General features: G+C 53.8%; 2 protein-coding genes across 2 annotated transcripts in view; one reads left to right on the forward strand and one right to left on the reverse strand.

The window, feature by feature from the left end:
- Positions 1–7,109: 7,109 nt before the first annotated feature.
- Positions 7,110–8,749, reverse strand: CCT8L2 (chaperonin containing TCP1 subunit 8 like 2). The gene is given in 2 exon segments (XM_087821305.1): positions 7,110–7,465; positions 7,468–8,749. Coding segments are annotated over 2 exon segments (1,638 nt in total).
- Positions 8,750–17,775: 9,026 nt separating this feature from the next.
- Positions 17,776–18,306, forward strand: part of KMT2C (lysine methyltransferase 2C) — a 179,842-nt gene continuing 179,311 nt past the window's right edge. The window contains exon 1 of the mRNA XM_087821306.1: positions 17,776–18,002. Within this exon, the coding sequence (XP_087677432.1) occupies positions 17,842–18,002 (161 nt within the window). The 5' untranslated portion in view covers positions 17,776–17,841. The remainder of the gene's footprint in view (positions 18,003–18,306) is intronic.

Consider the following 18,306-nt stretch of genomic DNA (forward strand, 5'->3'; position numbering starts at 1 on the left):
GCAATAAAGCCATGCTTCCTAATTCAGGTCCAGGAGGACAGAGTTAACTTCCAGTCCTGCGGTCCAGGCTGAACCCTCCAGATCCCCCTGGTTGGGCCCTTTGGGCCCAGGCCCCACCCCTGGACCAGGAACTAACCAGGAGAATGGGACAGGTCGATCAGGTTAAACCAACCAGAGCATATCCTTCGGCCAGGCAGGGGGTCAGCTCCTGATAAGTGTGTGGCACCAATAATCTAACTACATTTAGACGGGGTGGGGGTGGACGTGAGCAGGTGCTCCACAGCACCCCTGCGAGCGCTCGGCACAGTGCCTGGCACACGGACAGCTGGTCAGTGTGAGCCGCGCTCTTGCCGGCACAGAGAACAGTGTGGGAGATTGAGCCTGCCACCCAAAGCATTCATCTCAGGTCCTTCACCTGGCTTCGTGATTTCAGACAACTTACCGAGATCGTACCATTTTATTTTATTATTATTTTTTTAATCCAAACCCCAGTATATTCTTCCATTGCTTTTCAGAGATAGTGGGAGAGAGAGAGAGAAACATCCATGTGAAAGACACAGTGATTGGTTGCCTCCTGCCAGTGCCCCGACCGGGCCAGGGATGGAGCCTGCAGCTGAGGTTCACGACCTTGGCCGTTCCTTCCGTCCTTGGGCCACACTAACCGCTGAGCCAAGAGGCCACTCGGACAGAAAACGTGCCATTTTAAAAGTGTAAGAGGGCTTAGAGGTCAAAGGGCCGAAGCCCGCACTGAGCAGACTTGGAGAGCGACGCAGAGATTAGTGTGCGTCTGTTTCTCCCTCTGAACTGGGGCCGATAATACCGGTCGGTCCCATCAACACTCAGCGGTCATCACGTGGGCCAGCGTGGTAATGGTTCTGCAAAGGGCCTGGGGACGTAAATAAAAGGCTGCTTTCATTTTTATTGTTATTAATGTAGCAATAACGCCTTATTAAGAGGAGAAAGGGGGAGTGTGTTCAAAGGATGAGCTTACCTGGCCCCTAGAAATGAGTAACAGTCAAGAAGGAGCTGAGTCCACGTGTGTGGGGGGGGCTCTCTTAGGTGAGGTGGGAAAGTGCAAGCCTGCGGCTCGGGTGTGGCTCCCCTGCCCTTAGGGAGTGGCCTGGGAGTGGCTCTTAGCGTGGGAGGTGGGGTTACACCTGAAGTTCTCCCTTCCAGTGACTGTTGAGGAGCCACCTGGGAGGCCCAATCTAGTGTGAGGAGGAAGTCCCATTTCACAGTGACCTCGTATCCAGGCCTTGCCCTCCCAGGTCGGTTCAGGTTCTCCCTCCACAAAAGAGAGGTCAGGACTGTCTTGCAGCAGGTTTCCAGGAAGAAATGTCCTTGAGGGAAGGAGGAGACTGTTGGAGGAGGCAGGGAGGTCTGACCCCTGGGAAGGGGAGGTGGAGGGGCTGCAGCCCTGAGGTGGTGTTGGCCAGACGGATCCAGTGCTGGAGCCCAAACTGCCTTCCAGGGAACATGGTGCTGGAGTTTGAAGACAGGTGCTTGGTCAGGTGCACTCCGGGGGCAGGAGATCCCAGTGGGGTGTTTTCACAGCCCATGCTGAGGTTTCAGAATGGCTTCATTCATTGATCAAATGAAGGTAGGGCCCTAGCTAGTTTTGCTCAGTGACTACAGCGTTGGCCTGCGGACTGAAGGGCCCCAGGTTTGATTCCAGTCAAGGATACGTACCTCGGTTGCAGGCTTGATCCCTGGCACCTGGTCGGGGCGCGAGTGGGAGGCAACCAATGAATGTCTCTCTCTCACATCAATGTTTCTGTCTCTCCCCCCAACTCCCTCCTTTCCACTCTCTCTGAAAATGGGAAAAATATCCTCAGGTGAGGATTTTAAAAAAAAAGTAGGAATGAAATGTGGAGCATTTAGTATTTTACATCTACACAGGGAAGCCCAGAGTTGGCTGACAGTCCCATCTCGTCTCTTCTGGAGGGGAAATGCTGGCCCAGAGCTCAGGGGGCCCCCACGGGGTAACCCCAGGTGAGCGGCCGTGCGGAGGCCTCTGCGGTGCTCGGGCTCTGGAGCCAGTGGGCGCAGGAGGCAGGGTACCCAGGTGGGGGATGTTTGGAGCTCAGCGCTAACCTGGGTATGGAAACGGTTCTCCTTGTGAGTTCGGGGGCGTTTGGAAAGGCTCGCTGGGCTCCGCCTTGCTTTTCCGACCCATCAGTGAGTTAGAAGAAATCTTACAGCGAGCCAGTGTGTTTTTAAACCTGTGTGATGAACAAAACCGCATCTCAAAGATGCGCCGAGTTGCTTTGCTAGCCAGCACCTGGTCGCTCTCGGCTCCGCCGTAGCCAGTGCCAGGCTCTGCGGAGGATACGCGCAGGACTGTCTGAACCTGAATAGTCTCGGATGCGTAGAGTTTGAATTTTCAAGCTCTGGACTCAGTGTGTAGGAAGTATGTTGGCCTGTAACTAAATGATCTCAATGTTTCGTTTTGTGTTTTTTTTTTTTTAGATTTGGTGTTTGTGTTAATTTATTGATTTTAGAGAGAGAGGAGAAGGGAGAGAGAACATCGATTTGTTGTTCCACCCATTCCTGTACTCATTGGTCGATTGTTTTTTAAATTTGTTTGTTGTTGAAAGTATTGCAGATATTCCCTCTTTCCCCCCCCCATTAACTCCCTCCACCCCACTATTGTCTGTGTCCATGGGTTTCCATACATGCATGTAAATTCCCCACCCACCCCCGCCTTCCCTCTGAGATCCCTCATTCTGGTCCATGCGTCTCTGTATCTATTTCATCCACCAGTTTATTATGTTCATTAGATTCCACATATGCGTGAGATCACGTGATGCCTGTCTTTCTCTGACTGGCTGATTTTGCTGAACATGATACTCCCCAGGTCCCTCCATGCCGTCCCAGAGAGTTGATTCTTTCATGTGCCTTGACCAGGGATTGAACCTGCAACCTTGGCGTATTGGGATGACACTCTAACCAACTGAGCTACCCAGCCAGGGCTCAGTGGTTCTTTCTCCAGCTCCCTTTCTGCCTGATGGTAGGACACTTAATCTAGTTAATTCTAGGCTGATAAGTCTCTTCATGGTTTTTCCTGACCAGTTCAGACCTCACCCACGTCAGTTCTTGGTCTCCTCCTTGGGGCCCAGGGAAGCCTGTGTCCCTGGCAAGGTGCTCCGGCCCCACAGAACATTCCTTTGGCCCTTTCTTCCCCACCTCTCTCCCACAGCCCATTCTGTTCCATCCTGGGGCACTGAGAACTCCTCTGGGCTCCAGGGTTCCAGATCCGAAGGAGAACCTCCTCTGATCTTAGACCCCGCCTCCACAACTTTCCTGGAGATTCTTAGGGTTCTTTCCCATTTCACTCCTTGGAACCCACTGGGAGGTGAGCAGAGCCCCTCTCAGGAATCCATCAGTGTCTCTCTCTCGTCTCCACCCTAACCTTCCTCTCCCCCTGTGTTTGAGGAAGGGAGATTTTAATGTGTGTTGGGGCAGGTGTCTCAGAAGAAGAGTTGGCTCAGCTACCTTTGGAATCACAGATATTCCAGGATCTCTGTGTCTACTGCAGGTTTCGACATTTTGGCACGACAGGGACAACTCCCCCTGGGCGGTGACCCTAACAAAGTATCTGAGTATGGGGCAGTGGCCTGGGGCGAGCACCTGCACCAGGTAGGTGCCAGGGGTCAAGCAAGTCTTCAAACTAGTTTTGCTTACTCACAAATGACATTGGTTGGTCCCCAAGCCTTGGTGTTCACTCCCCCATTCAGGTGTCCCTGCTTTGGAATTTTCTGTCTCTCTCTTGAGCCTTAGCTTTCCATCCCCGCTCTCTGCGCTAGCAGGCCTCAGACTTGTAGGCCTAGGAAGCCAAGCTCCCACCCTAGGGGCCCCCTTCGGAAAGGTCTCTGGGGATGGGGTCCGTGAGGCGCAGGACGGGAACAAACTCCCGAGGACTCTTCAGTCTTCTCACTTGAAACCAGTGACGTCTTCCCTCCAGGACTCCTTACCTGCGCAGGTCCCAGCTTCTCCAGCACCCAAATGAAGGAACAGTTCTCACAACTCGGCCGCAGACAGACCCCCACTCCGTCCGTCCTTCCACAGGACTCAGACACCTTCCTCTTCCTTCTGTTTTCTCCGGATCTTGCTGCTTCGCTCGGCGCTGGGTCAGCTCCCAGCCTCTTGAAACAATGTTGCTAAACCGGAAGGGGTTGGGGATGGACGCGCGGAGTCCACCGCACAGGACACGCTCTGGAATTGTTTCTGAAACTCAGTCCCTCCTCGAGCGAAGGGAAGCACGTCTCCAAGGGGCCTGTGTGGCCAGCTCCATGGGCCTTGGGGGAACTCGAGACCCTGCCTTGATCCTATGGCCTCGGAAGCAGGATCTGGAAACAGTAACATCGAGGCCACACTCTGGTCAACTTCTCCACAGTCAGTGAATGAAAAGAAACAACTTGATGCCTGAGTCATGTATCTTTAACGCTTAAACTGGATGCTTAAGGATATTGAGGAGGATACTTGATTTCTAAGCATAATCATGATATAGCTCATTGGGATTGTTGCTTATATCAGTGCCTCTCAAACTTTCATATGCACCCCAATCACCTGGGTATCTTGTGAAAGTGCACATTCTGATACAGGTGGGGCGGGGGTGGGGACTCGAGACTGTACTTCTAGCGTGTTCCTGAAGGATACTGACTGGTGCTGCTGGTTCCTGGACCACCCCAGTAGCAAGAGCTTAGGAGGCAGGCAGAGGGAAAGGAGATGACCCTCAACGATGCTAAAAGGAACTCGATACCCAAGCACTTCCAGCTTCTCATGAGCTCTGGTTCCTTCCCTAAGCCTGTCTGCTGGCTGCCCATGGTAGACACCTGGACGGTTGTGTGACATTTCCTGCCCTTCTGGAGCAGTCGATACGCTTTAGATGACAGGAAGGGGAAGCCAACTCTGGCTCACTCGAGGAGATTCATTTGAAGGACACTTGAAAGTTCACAGAATTGAAGAGCTGACAACCTGTCTTGGGACAGATGGGAAGCCGAGTGATTCAGGGGGCCTCTAGCACATGCTCCAGGACCCCCCACCCCCCCAAAAGCACGTCCCATAAGACGCATGAATTCTTATAATTTAGAGTGTGGTCAGGTGTTTTTACCTTCTCAGCATAAGCTAGTTAATTTTGTGTCTGCCATACTTTTTTCCAGATCTCTGTATGTCTTGGATCTATAACTAAAATGTTGTGAGAACACTTTATATTTACAAAATGAACATAGCTTTTTGTCTAATTTTAAGAACACCAATTGTAGCCCGGCTGGGCGTGGCTCAGTGGTTGAGCGTCGACCTAGGATCGAGGCGATCAGGGTTCAATTCCCCGTCAGGGCACATGCCCGGGTTGCGGGCTCGATCCCCAGTAGGGGGCAAGCAGGAGGCAGCCGATCAATAACTCTCATCACTGATGTTCCTATCTCTCGCTCTTGCTCTTCTTTCCTCTCTGAAATCAATAAAGATATATTTAAAAAAAAACAAAAAAAAACACCAATTGTAAATTTGCAAAGGGCCACTTGGAGGCATATCTGCTTTGTAATCATAGGGGTTATATCTCTGAAAACATCACAATAGAGAAATTTATGGTCGGGGCAATAAAGACTAAAGCATCGGGTTTCCCTTTTCTATTTACTGTGTAACATTGGCCGATTACTTAATATTTCTGGAGCTCAAATGTGTCTCCTGCAACCAAGAGAGAACCTGACTTCTTTCTCATAAATACGTTTTGATGGTTAAATAACATTTATATGAAGTTCTTTTGTACTGCTTTAGAAAGTTAACTATTCCTGCCATTTTCACTATTATGGAACTGAGGCTGTGAGAATAGAGAACTTAAGGGCAGGAGAGACATTTGATTCACTAAAATATGATGAAGGCACAGCAAGGACCCACACACCAGGGGTGTTTTATACCTTAAACTAGTAACGAGCGTGGTTCTCCACATTTCCGTTTGCCGTCCCCGGTCACTAACAGTGCTCCAGGACTTCACTTCTTGCCAGTTTCAAGAGAATCTTTGCAAATTTGTTTTGCTGGGTGGCAGCTAATAGACCCCCTATGAGATCTCTGGTTCTCGAGCCTGGTTCTCTCTCCGAATGCTCAAAGCGTCTTGATTTTTATGATTCTGAGAGATTGCAGCCTCTCGTCTCCTAGGTCCTGCCACTGGATTCTGCTCTTTTCCCAGACACAGTCACTTGGATGGCTACAGTGGAAAAGTCGAGGGTAGTGTGTCCAGCTCTGCTCGGACACCCTCTCTAATGCCCAGGGGTGTGTCCAGTCGGACTCACAGTCCCACCCAGATAGCCTGGGGCTGGGTGCTCCCAGCTCCCCTCCCCTGCACAGCCACCTTAGCCCACGTCTAACCGTTTGTTTTTGAATGTGTATCTTTATTGATTTCAGAGAGAGGAAGGGAGAGGGAGGGAGAGAGAGAGAGAAACATCAATGATGAGAGTCATTGATCGGCTGCCTCCTGCACGCCCCCTGCTGGGGATCCAGCCGCATCCCAGGAATCGAACCTTGACCTCCTGGGTCATAGGTTGACTCTCAACCGCTGAGCCACACCGGCGGGGTGGCCCCTGTTTTTTTTTCTTATTTGTGCCCCTGTGTTATCTTTTCTTATCTGTGCCGGCTGAGTTTCCTCCCTTCCCTCCCTCCTCCTCACGCTCTTCCTTCTTGCCTTAAATACTCCTTTCTTTCCCCAAATACAACAGGAATGCGCGGCCACTCCTGTGAGCTGGGACTGATGTTCTCTGGTTGCCAAAGTGACATCTAGACAGAAATTCAGTTACATGAGAACGTCCTACGGCCAAATAGCAGAGAAGAAATCCCTGCGCTCGGTTTTCATCCCCAGGAGCTTAATCCAAAAATCTCCAGTAGAATTGAACCTTGCTGTTGATTGGGGTAAAGGAACAGGATCTGATGGAGAGAAATGGGAAATAAAAAAAGCCAAGAATCTGAAAGGAAGTAAATCAATGAAAAGGACTTTTATGTTATTTTTTTAACTAAAGAAATGGACTCTGCCCCACACACGGAGGGATTAGGTAAGGCAGTCAGTCATTTCCGGGGTGACCGTGCCCCTCCTCGGCAGCCCCCGCATTTTGAGGACGTTGCTATTTGGCTTTCCTCTCAGGCGATGGGCATCCCTTTGCCTCCCTGGGGTCCGGGCTCAAGTCCTGCGTGTGCGGGACAGCGCCCTTGGCCACCAGGATCTCATCCACAGTGGCGAGCTGCAGGACCACGTCGGCCGCGGCGCGCAGGCCCTGGGCCTTGGCCCCCAGGATGTCCCACACCTCCTCCTGGGCCGCGTTGATTATCCCCTCGGCCCCCACGCCTGCCAGGAAGTGGCCGCCCTGGTGGGCCGTGGTCATCTGGGCCATCGCCTCGGGCACCGCCAAGCCCGTGTTGGCCGCCAGGGTCTCGGGGAGGGAGCGCAGCGCCTCGGCGAACGCCAGGAGCGCGGGCCCCTGGGCGCTTCCAAGGCGGTGCCTTTATCTGAGAGCATCTTCGCCAGGGCCATCTCCGTGGCCCCGGCCCCGGGAAGCAGCCTGGGGTCCTGGCACAGCTGGAAAAAGGCGTCGATGCCGTGGTAGACGGCCTGCTCGGCGCCCCGGAGCACCGCCTTCGTGGCGCCCCTGAGGACCAGGGTGAGGGCCGGGGTGCCGGGACATTCCCATTCAAACACCATGGCCAGCCCTTCCCCCAGCTCCTGCTGGTACACCCGGTGGCACCTCCCTGGCTCCAGGGGCGGAACCAGATACGGCATCAGAGGCGTGCCCAGCACCTCCCCCAGGTAAACCAGCTCCCGCAGCGACTTCACCTGCACCACCATGATGCCCAGCTTGTTGGCCTGGGCGAGGGTCTTCTCCTCGATTTCCCCCCACACCACGGCCACGTTAACGTTCATGTTGGCCAGCTGGGCCACTTGGTTTTCTATCAGTCTATCTTGTCCCTTCCCGAAGCGCAGGACGTCCGTGGAGCTAGCGAGACGGACGGTCGCGGGCGCCTTGGGACTGGCGAGGCCGAAGCAGCAAGCAAACAGGGCCACCCTGGCGCCGGTGAGCACGGCGGTCACCTGGCCGCAGGGCGCGGCGGGCACGGCCAGCCCCGGGAGCAGGCACGAGTTCTCCAGCTGCGCGCCCAGCAGCGCGCACACGCCCACGCGCTCCGGGTGGAAGGTGCCGTCCAGCTCCTTGGCCGCCCAGCACGCGTGGGCCACCAGCTTGGCCAGGAAGTCCGCGTGGGACGGCGTGTGGGTGTTCATCACCGAATGGAGGGCGCAGAACGGGTCCTCCAGAGGCCCCAGCGAGCGGACGGCCAGCGAAGGCAGCAGGGCCAGGGTCTCCGCCGCGGCCGCGCTGTAGGCCTCGCGGAGCTGGGCGCGCGGCAGGCCGGCCCGCAGCAGGCGCTCGGCCTGGGCCAGCAGGGCCGCGGCCAGCAGCACCACGAAGGCCACCCCGTCGCCGCTGTGCTCGCCCTGGCCGAGCGCCGTGTCCCGCAGGAGCCGGGCGGCCGGGTGCTCCAGCTCCAGCACCCCGAGGATGGCCGTGGCGTACCCCGTGACCACGGTCTCGCCTTTGGTGGTCACCAGGAACTTCTGGAGGCCGTGGGGGCCATAGCACGTTCGGATGACCCTGGCGAGGGCGTGCGCCGCGGCCAGGCTGCCCAGAAGGTGCTCTTTGGCTGCCCCACCCTTGGGGCCCGGCCACAGCCTCTGGGGCAGCTCCTGCGCCGAAGGGGTGCAGCTATCCATGCCTGGGGGAGGGGGACCCACTCGGGATTAAGGGCCGCTCTAGACCTTTGAATTTACTCAAGGGGTCAGTGGACAAAAGGGCCCATCACCCCGTGTTTGAGGACATCCGCCCCCAGGCTCAGTGCAGGGGTGACCCGCTGAGGGGAGGGGGTGTCCTAAAATCACCCCCAGACGGATCTCTCAGGGAACCTGGCTCTTGGGGCTCCTGGGCTTGGCAGCTGAAAGGGGTCTTATGTTGATGACCTCACAGAGCGGCACGTGGAACCCGGGGCAGAGAATGAGGTCACAGAGGAATGGTTCCAGTCTGGGAGGGCCTGCCCGAGAGGAGGGCAGACGTCAGGCCCGGCCGTCCAGCAGATGAGGGACAGCCGAGCACTGCGCCCCAGAGTCTCACTGATAAGACAAGAACCAGATGGCAATACGCACCCACTTCAAATTCCCGCCTGCCTTTGCTCCTTCCCCACCTCCTCCCCCGTGCTGCTCGGGTCCTTCAGGTGTGCTGTTGGTCTGTCTTGCAGGTTGCAGGTGTGTGGGGCTACACAGAGGCGACAACTCCTCCCAGTGACGATGACGGCACTGAGCCAGCAAAGGCAGGTCAAGGTGAGGGACAGGGAGGGGAAGATGCCCGCAGCCTACGGACAAATAGATCCGGACGCAGAGGAGCGAAAGGGACCAGCCTCCCAGAGGTCAGGAAGGTAGAAAGCAAAGGGAGTGCAGTTGGGGCCCTCTACCCGCACCCTCCACCCTCAGAAGGTAAGTTTCTTCCTCTCGTTCCCCCTCCCTGGCTCCCTCCTTTCCTCACTCACACAGAGCCCATTGGAGTAATGATGGCTTCTTTTTCATTTTAAAATATTTACTGAGCACCCACAAGTGCACTGTAATGAGGAACACAGATGACAGGGATATAGAGGCTAGCGGGGAGAGAGATTTCTCCCAAACACACACAACTTCCCATGGGTGTTAGGCAGGGCACCAGCTGGCACCAGCTGGGGGAGAGGAATATATTTTTATTATTTATCTATCACCTATCTATCTGTCTGTCTATCTAGAGAAACATCTGTTTGCTGTTCCACTTATTTATAAATTCATTGGTTGATCCTTGTATGTGCCCTGACCGGGGATCAAACCTGCAACCTTGGCGTATGGGGATGATTCTCCAACCAACTGAGCTACCTGGCCAGGGCCGAATATATCTATTAAGATTAGAGGAAAGACGGCCCTGGCCAGTGCTGCTCAGTGGTTAGAGCAGTGGGGGCCGAGCCCTGAAGGGTCTCTGGTTCCATTCCAGGTCAAGGGCACATACCTGGGTTGCAGGTTCAATCCCAGTCCCAGTGGGGGCACGTTCTTGAGGCAACCGGTTGATGACACATCGATGTTTCTTTTTCTCCCCCTCCCTCCCACTCTCTCTAAAAACCAATGGAAAAAATATCCTCGGGTGGGGATTAACAACAACAACAAAACAGGATTAGGGGAAAGACAGAGCAATACCATTCATTTTCATTTGGAAAAACCTTTTTACTTGTTTAATGGCAGATGTTCCTAAGGGGGGAAACTAGAACTCTGAAACCTGATGGTTACAGGAGTCATGATAGCATGGCAGATACTGTTTTAATATTTCCACAGATGAGATAGTAACGAGAAAGAAAAAGGAAGAAAAAACAGTGAAAGTGAAATTTAATTAAGGCTAAAGAGGAGGTAGTTTTGGAGGAAAAAAACGCTTATTCCTTAAAAACGACTTGATTGCTTTTATAAAAATGATAGTTGTTTGTTATAAAAGTTAAAAAGAAAAATACAAAGAAAGTAAATGGGGATATAAAGTGCAGCCCAGGGAATATAGTCCCTCATACTGTGATAACTGGGTGGTGCCAGGTACGTACCAGACTTATCGGGATCACTTCCTAAATTGTGTGTCTCATCCCAATGCTGTATACCCGAAACTAATATAAAATAATATTGAATGTCAAGTGTAGTTGACCAAAATAATTTAAAAAATAAGGAGAAGGAAGTTTATGCCATTTGGAATCCCGGCCCAGAGATAATCCGTTTCCATTTTGATGAACATGATGACTTTGTACACACACACAGGGAGTTGTGGGCTGACAGTTTTACAGAAGTGGGTTGTGTGATGCATATTGTGTGCTGCCCTGGAGTCATTTCCCTCTCCGCATTTATTGTGGCTGAGAAAAAGGTTTCTACGCGGGTGTTATGTTGTCTGAAGATTGTGGACAACTCTTTTGACCTCTGTTGATTTTGGAGACTCCGTGAGAAACTGCACGATCCTCTCCACCCAGGTTTCCGAAAGCCAGTAACCCCGGGAAGGAAAGAGTGTACATGAGAAATGTTGATTATAGGTGGCAAAAACTTGCCTGTTTCTTTATAGAAGTATACATTGTAACAACCAACATAAAATGTAGCAAAGTAGGTATGTATATGCGGTTTATAAAGATACAGTTTCTTTTTAAAAAGTAAGCACTCCTATAAAGGCTTGTCTTGGCTCTTTTTCTTAACCCATGTTTTTCCATTTATTTCACTTATTCCACAAGCATTTATTGAGCTGTTGCTGAATAACAGGTATAAAAGGTGACTCAGGCAGGCGCCTGCGGCTGTCTCTTAGGGTGGGATACAGACAGCTAATCGCAACTCATTACAGGCCAGGGGAGCCGGGATGGGGTAAAGCACCGGAGGGACATATAACCATCGCCGTTGGGAGAGCAGTGGTCTGGGATTGTAGTGAAGACTATGAAGTGAGAGCCAAAGGAAAAAAAAAAATAAAGAAGGGATTGGGACAAGCTGGTCAAGTATGTTGTCCACCAAAAGTAGTCCTGAAGGCTGGAGCTCGTGGCGAGGAGGAAGGGAAGAGGCTGGAAGGTGACTGGACGGTGGCAGGGGCTCCCGAGAGCCATGCCAAGGAATGCAGGTTTCAACCCGGAGGGTGTTTGAGGGACCTGGGGGTTCCCTTTCCATTGTACATGTATGTCATTGTCTGTTGCGAAATCCTCACCTGGTTGAGTACACAAGGGAGCGTGACCATCTGACCAATGTCTCTGACCCTTAAAGACAGTCAGTGTCATAAAACAGGCCCCAAACTACATTCTGGACCAATTTTTTGGGGGACCTATCTTTACACAGATCAAACTAGCCAAGGAACCACTAAATCCTGATTTTACTTTTTCCTGTGTGGACACGGTCATTGTTAAACTCACTTTGGTTTTATTTTTCCTGCATATTGATCGATTAGATGTAAAAGAAATGTAAATACAATTTTTGTTGTGCCAAGAAGAGTTTGCATGCAGTTAATGCATCCTGTAAACCCCTCTAACAGGCCTTAGCTGGTTTGGCTCAGCGGTTAGAGCTTCGGCCCACAGACCAGAGGGCTCCGGGTTTGATCCCGGCCAAGGGCATGTACCTGGGCTGCAGGCTCCATCCCCAGCCCCGGTCGGGGCTTGTGTGGGAAGCAACCAGGTGATGATGTTTCTCTGTCTCTCTCTCTCCCTTCCACACTCTGAAAAGCAACAGGAAACAACATCCTCAGGTGAGGATTAAAAAAAAAATTTTGCCGGGTCAGCACCGACCTAGGATCCAGGAGGTCACGGTTCGATTCCCGGTCAGGGCACAGGCCCGGGCTGCGGGCTCCATCCCCAGTGGGGGCCTGCGGGAGGCAGCCGATCAATGACTCTCATCATTGATGTTTCTCCCTCCCTCTCCCTTCCTCTCTCTGAAATCAGTAACGATATATATTTTTTAAATTCCTAGCAGTATACACTGTTAGCAATTTGCTAAAATGGGTAGGTATCCATGCAGGCCATTTGGTGGTTCTGTCCTTCCTGGGACCTGAGAATGTGACCTTATTTATAAACAGGATTGTTGCAGGTATAATTAATTAAGACTAGGTTATACTGGAGCAGGGTGGACCCGAATCAACATGACCGTCATCCTTACAAGACAGAGGACACACAGAGAGCACCATGTGAGGACACAGACGCACACACATGGTGGCCACGTGGCCACGGAGGCAGAGATTGGGGCGATGCACCTGCGAGCCAAGAGTGCCGAGCCTGCGGGCAGCCGCCGGAAGCCAGGGGAGAGGCGTGGAACAGGTTTTCCCCAGAGCCTCCGGGGCAGCCGGCCGGGCCACACCCGGATTTTGGACTTTTGGCCACCAGAACTGGGAAAGGACAAACTTCTGTTGTTTACAGCCGCCCAGTTTGTGGTCGTTTGGTGCGGCAGCCCTGGGAATCTGTCCGGTAGTCTTGTGTATCAATAAAGGAGAGGAGCCTAAGAAAGTGTGTGTGTGTGTATGTGTGTGTGAGAGAGAGAGAGGGAGAAGGAGAGAGAGGGAGAGAGAGAGAGGGAGAGAGAGAGGGAGAGACGGGGAGAGAGGGAGAGAGAGAGAGGGAGAAAGAGGGGGAGAGAGAGGGAGAGAGGGGGGAGAGAGAGGGAGAGAGAGGGAGAGAGGGGGAGAGGAGGGGAGAGAGAGGGGGAGAGAGAGAGAGGGAGGGAGAGAGAAGGAGCCCATTTCTAGGAGTTTATGGTACTTGCTGGCAGGATGTTTTCTAGGCCACCCTCTTGGGACTAGAGACTGTCTGCCAACTTGTCCCACCCCTGCCCTTCCCCCCAACCCCCCCAGCTTCATGTCTTTTAAAGTTATGGTCATGGGCACAATGGATATCGATATTTAATCTTTCTGTTTGCCTGTTTTCCATGTTTATTTTTCAGTTACCTGCTTGCCCCTTTTGTATTTGTCTTGTTAAGTAGTGCCAAGCTTAGTGTTCGCCCCCGGAGGGCAAGATTCTTATCTAGCTAAACCGTGCACAGGAGGCCTACTCACTCATGCCTCATCCTCTTATTCTCAAATTATTATTATTATTGTTGTTGTTTCATTGCTTCCAGGGAAGGGAAGGGGGAGAGAAAGAGGGAAACATCAGTGTGAGAGAGAAACATCCATCGATGCCTCCCATCCCATACTCGCCCCAACCGGGAATCGAACCCACAGCCTTTCGGCGCACACCAACCAGCTGAGCCACACCAGCCAGGGCCACAAATTATGTTTGAAGTTGATTGTTCTGGCTGTGTCTTCTCAGTTTCTCCCCTTAATTCTTCTGTCACACAGGTACATGGCCTGCCTTACTGAAATAACGTCTGCAAAGCAATACGAATTTTAGAAGCTAAAAATGTACCGTGGACTAAATAAGAATGAATTTTAAGTGATTGAAATGATTTTTGAAACATCATTTTTCTACTGAAAAATAAAGGGGAAAACAATGATAGCCTGTTTTTTAAAGTGTAACTGATAGTAAAAATATGAACCCAAAATTTTACAATCTAGAATTTAAGCTTCCAGTGGTCCTTCCTCAACTGTAAAAGTTTGTTCCCTAAAAAACCCTGAGGAATTTAAGACTTTAAGGCAAAGCCAAAGAGAGGGACACCAGTTGACAGAATCTGTGGGAGAGTCTCATCAATATTTTTACATTCACGCCCTGGCAGGTGTGGCTGGGTTGGTTGCAGTGCCATCCTGTGCACCCAGAGGTTGCTGGCTCGGCCCCCCATCAGGGCACATACCTAGGTTTTGGGTTTGGGTTGGATCCCTGGTGGGGGCACGTACAGGAGACAACTGATCAATGTTTCTCTCTCCTATCAATGCCTCTTTCTCTCTCTCTCTCCCTTCCCGTCTCTAAAAAGAAAACAAAAAAAACAAACATATCCTCTGGTGAGGATTATATATATATATATATAATGTATATAAAAAGTATATAATATATATTCTATACTTTTAAAAAATATAATATATATTATATATAATATATAATATATATTATATGCTTTTTAAAAATATAGAATATATATTTTACATTCACTAAAACAGGTAAAGACACACTCTGAATAAAGACTATGCCAATGACATTACAGCCCTTCAATGAGTAGGAATGGGTACTCTACTATGAATTTTAATTCACTGTCACTTGTTTGCTAGACTCTGAGACTCTCATTTGCTTGCAGTTTCATGAGAGGTGGTTGTTTCTTTGTTGCACATAAGAACCCTCACCCTGCCCACATTTTAAATATTTAATATATATCTGATTATCCTACATGTGCTTTGAAAGACTGTATTATTATAGAGAGATGTAATATAGAAAGTGAAAGTTGCCCGTAATCCCACCCGATGGTTGCACTCTGGTGCATATCTACCATGTTGAAAAAATGCCTATGTAACAAGTGTATTGGATAGAAAGTTTACATTCTTTTTTTCCCCCCTGGTCTTCCCAGATGCCGAAGCCTTTGTAATTTTATAATTTGGAGGCACCTCAGCTACCTGCCTGCTGGATTTTTGCTACCATAGTGGCCTCAGAGCTGTGCAATTTGGATAATGGAGATGGAAAGCCCTTTGTAAAACTTGTGTTTCTTGAACACTTCCTCTGCGTCCCAAGTCCTATTTTATCTGCTCTGCCTGTGATGACTTCATGCGGACGAGCCTACTGTCCTTTTGAAACAAGTCCCAACTGCTTGTCTGCTCACAGTAGCCAAAGGAATGGAGATTGAAGGCTGGGCTTACCATCACCATCTTTTATCTTTCCAGGAACATCACTGCAGAAACCTCTACTTTATCTTTCTGTCCTTAGTCCCTACTTGTTTCCTTGTATTTACTCATTTTTTTTAAAGGTCTCGAAATAGACTTTTTAAAAAAAGTATTGATTTGAGAAAGAGGGAGAGAGAATTTGTTGTTCCAGGTATGTTGGTTGGTTCATGTGCATGTGCGCTGACCGGGGATTGAACCCGCAACCCTGGCCTACCGGACAACACTGTAACCACCTGAGCACCTGGCCAGAGCCCTCGATGTTTCCTTTTAAAACTTCTCTCCAGCAGGAGTGACTTGCAGTTTGCACACCCTGCCACACAAATTCCCCCAAGTGCTGAAGTCAACTGAATTATCCAGGTCCACAATTTTGTGCACAGTTGGAATTGGCTACTCTAATTTCAGCATCAATCCCAGATAAACATTGGGATCCATAATCCAACTTTTGAAAGTGTACTTTAAAGTGTTATGTGTAGAAAATATGAAAAAGGGTGTGATAATCAACTTTAAATATGCCACTTTGTACATTCATCATTCGTCACGGATATGTTGTATTTCTATGCACGCTTTTAATTTATATTTTGCATTTGCCCAGCCAGTTTCTCCCTGCGCTTGAAAAAGCCAGTAGGGATTGAACCCTGAAGGAATTCAAATGACTATCTTTAATTAGAGTCCTCATTTCAGCCATTTCAAAAAATGATGCTTTTCGTCAGAATAGACCCTGAAAATCAAACTGTGTATTTTGCTCCAATGGGAAACAATCTAAAGCTTACATCTGGCTCGTGTGGGGAGGGGAGGGTAAAGCCAGCATACAATTTTACTCTATCCCAGAACTGTGTCCTGAAGACGAAACTCACAGGTCCCCAGCGTGTCCAGCCTGGAGCCTATGCTTATGAAATGACAGTTAATCCCAATTCTTTTGCAGATGGTTGACAGGTCTTAACATTTACCCCCGCCCCCCATGCAAGTCGGTGAGGTTTCACTGCCGCGTATTAACCAGCCGTGGACCGAAAGCACATTGTTGAGGCGCCTCCCTGCTCGGACGGGGAACCCAGACCAGAACCCCACGTTTGCGGCCGTCCTCCCTGAGAAAGTCCCTTGTTTAAGATTTCTGATGCCAGCCCCATTTTTCTTTGCCGCGTTTACTGATGACCGCAGGCGGCTTGGGAGGACTTGGTCTTTTCCGTCTGTCCGGCCCGACACACAATTCGCGTGGGGACCGGCCGCTGGGCCGCTGGGGGTTCACCCCGCCGCCCGCGTTGGGTCCCCGACCTGCCCCGGCGCTCCGTGCGCAGCCGCCTCGGCCCTTCCTGGGTCATCTGTAAAGATGACGCTGTGACACCCGAAGTGCCGGCCGAGCGGCACCGGCGCAGCGCTTTGCCCCCGCGGGCGCTCGGCGCGGCGGCCCCCGGCCCCGGCGGCGCAGGCTGTCCGGCTCGGGGCGCGCGGCCGCGGCCTCCCCGCCCCCCGCGGGCGCCGCGCGCCCGGGCTCGGATCCCGGACTCCCGCCTCCGCAGCTTGGCGCTCTCCCGAGCCGGAGCCGGAGCCGGAGCCGGAGCCGGAGCTGGAGCCGGAGCCCGGCGTCGGCGCGGGGAGGGGGCGGGGGAGGGGCGGTGAGGTCAGCCGGGCGGCGCGTCCGCGGGCGCGCATGCGCGGAGCCGGCCGTGAGTGGCAGCGGCGCGCGGGGGGCGGCGGGGCCGGGGTGGGGGAGGGGAGCGGGGGGCGGGGGCGTCGCGGCGGCCGCGCGCGCGGGCGAGACGCGGCCAGTCGGAGAGGTCTGTGGTGCGGGGCGCCCGGCGGCCCTCGCGCGCCGGCCGCGGTCGTGCGTGTGTGTGCGTGTGTGTCGGTGTGTGGTACACGCCCGCCCGCAAAACTTCCTCCTCCCGGGCCCGGGGGGCGGGCGCTGAGGGGCCGGCGCTCGCGCAGCCCGGAACCCACAACAACAACTGGAGCAGCTGTCAAAACTTCGCCGCCGCCGCCCCGCCCGACGCGGCCGCGCGGGGGAGGGGCAGCCGCGGGGCGCGACCCCCTCCCGCCCGCCCGCCCGCGCGCCCGCCCGCCCGCGCGCCGCTCCCCGCTCCCCGCCCGGCCCCTGGCTCCTCCCCGCGGCGGGCGGCCTGGGGGAGGGGCGCGGGCGGAGACCCGGGCCGGCGCCCCTCACCCCTCAGTTTCCCCGCCGCGCCCGCACCCGGCCCCCGCCCGCGCCCCGCCCGCCGCCCGCACCTCCCCGCCCGCGGCCCCTCCCTCGCGCCGCCCGCCCCGCCCGCCGCCCCCCGCCCGGCCCCTGCGCGCCGAGGTGCGCGCGCCCGCGCCTATGTGTGTGAGTGCGTGTCCTGCTCGCTCCATGTTGCCGCCTCTGCCGGTACCTGCTGCTGCCGCTCCCGGAGCTGCGGGAAATGCGAGAGGCTGAGCCGGGGAGGAGGAACCCGAGCAGCAGCGGCGGCGGCGGCCGCGGCGGCGGCGGCGGGAGGAGCCCCCCAGGAGGAGGACCGGGATCCATGTGTCTTTCCTGGTGACTAGGATGTCGTCGGAGGAGGACAAGAGCGCGGAGCAGCCGCAGCCGCCGCCACCACCCCCCGAGGAGCCCGGAGCCCCGGCCCCGAGCCCCGCAGCCGCAGACAAAAGACCTCGGGGCCGGCCTCGCAAAGATGGCGCTTCCCCTTTCCAGAGAGCCAGAAAGAAGTAAGTTGAGTGTGAGGCGGCCAGGCCGGGAGCCAGCCGCGGCGCCGGGCCGGAGCTGTCACCGCGCGCCCGGCCCGCCGCCCCCGCGCCCGCCGCCCCCGCGGGGTGGGGGTGGGGCCGCCCGCCGCGCGTCCCCGGCCCGGCGCCCGCCCGCCGCCCTGCCCCGCGCCCCTGCCCCGCGCCCCGCGCCCCTCGCCGCGCCCGGGCCTCCCGCGGGCGCCCCGCACAGCCCGCCCCGCCGGGCTCCGCCGCCTCGCGCCGCCGCCGCCACACTTTACTTTTTAGTTGGGCCCTCGCGCCGCGC

The sequence above is a fragment of the Miniopterus natalensis genome, chromosome 10 (assembly GCF_054644295.1).
Source record: "Miniopterus natalensis isolate mMinNat1 chromosome 10, mMinNat1.hap1, whole genome shotgun sequence".
Lineage (NCBI taxonomy): Eukaryota > Metazoa > Chordata > Mammalia > Chiroptera > Miniopteridae > Miniopterus > Miniopterus natalensis.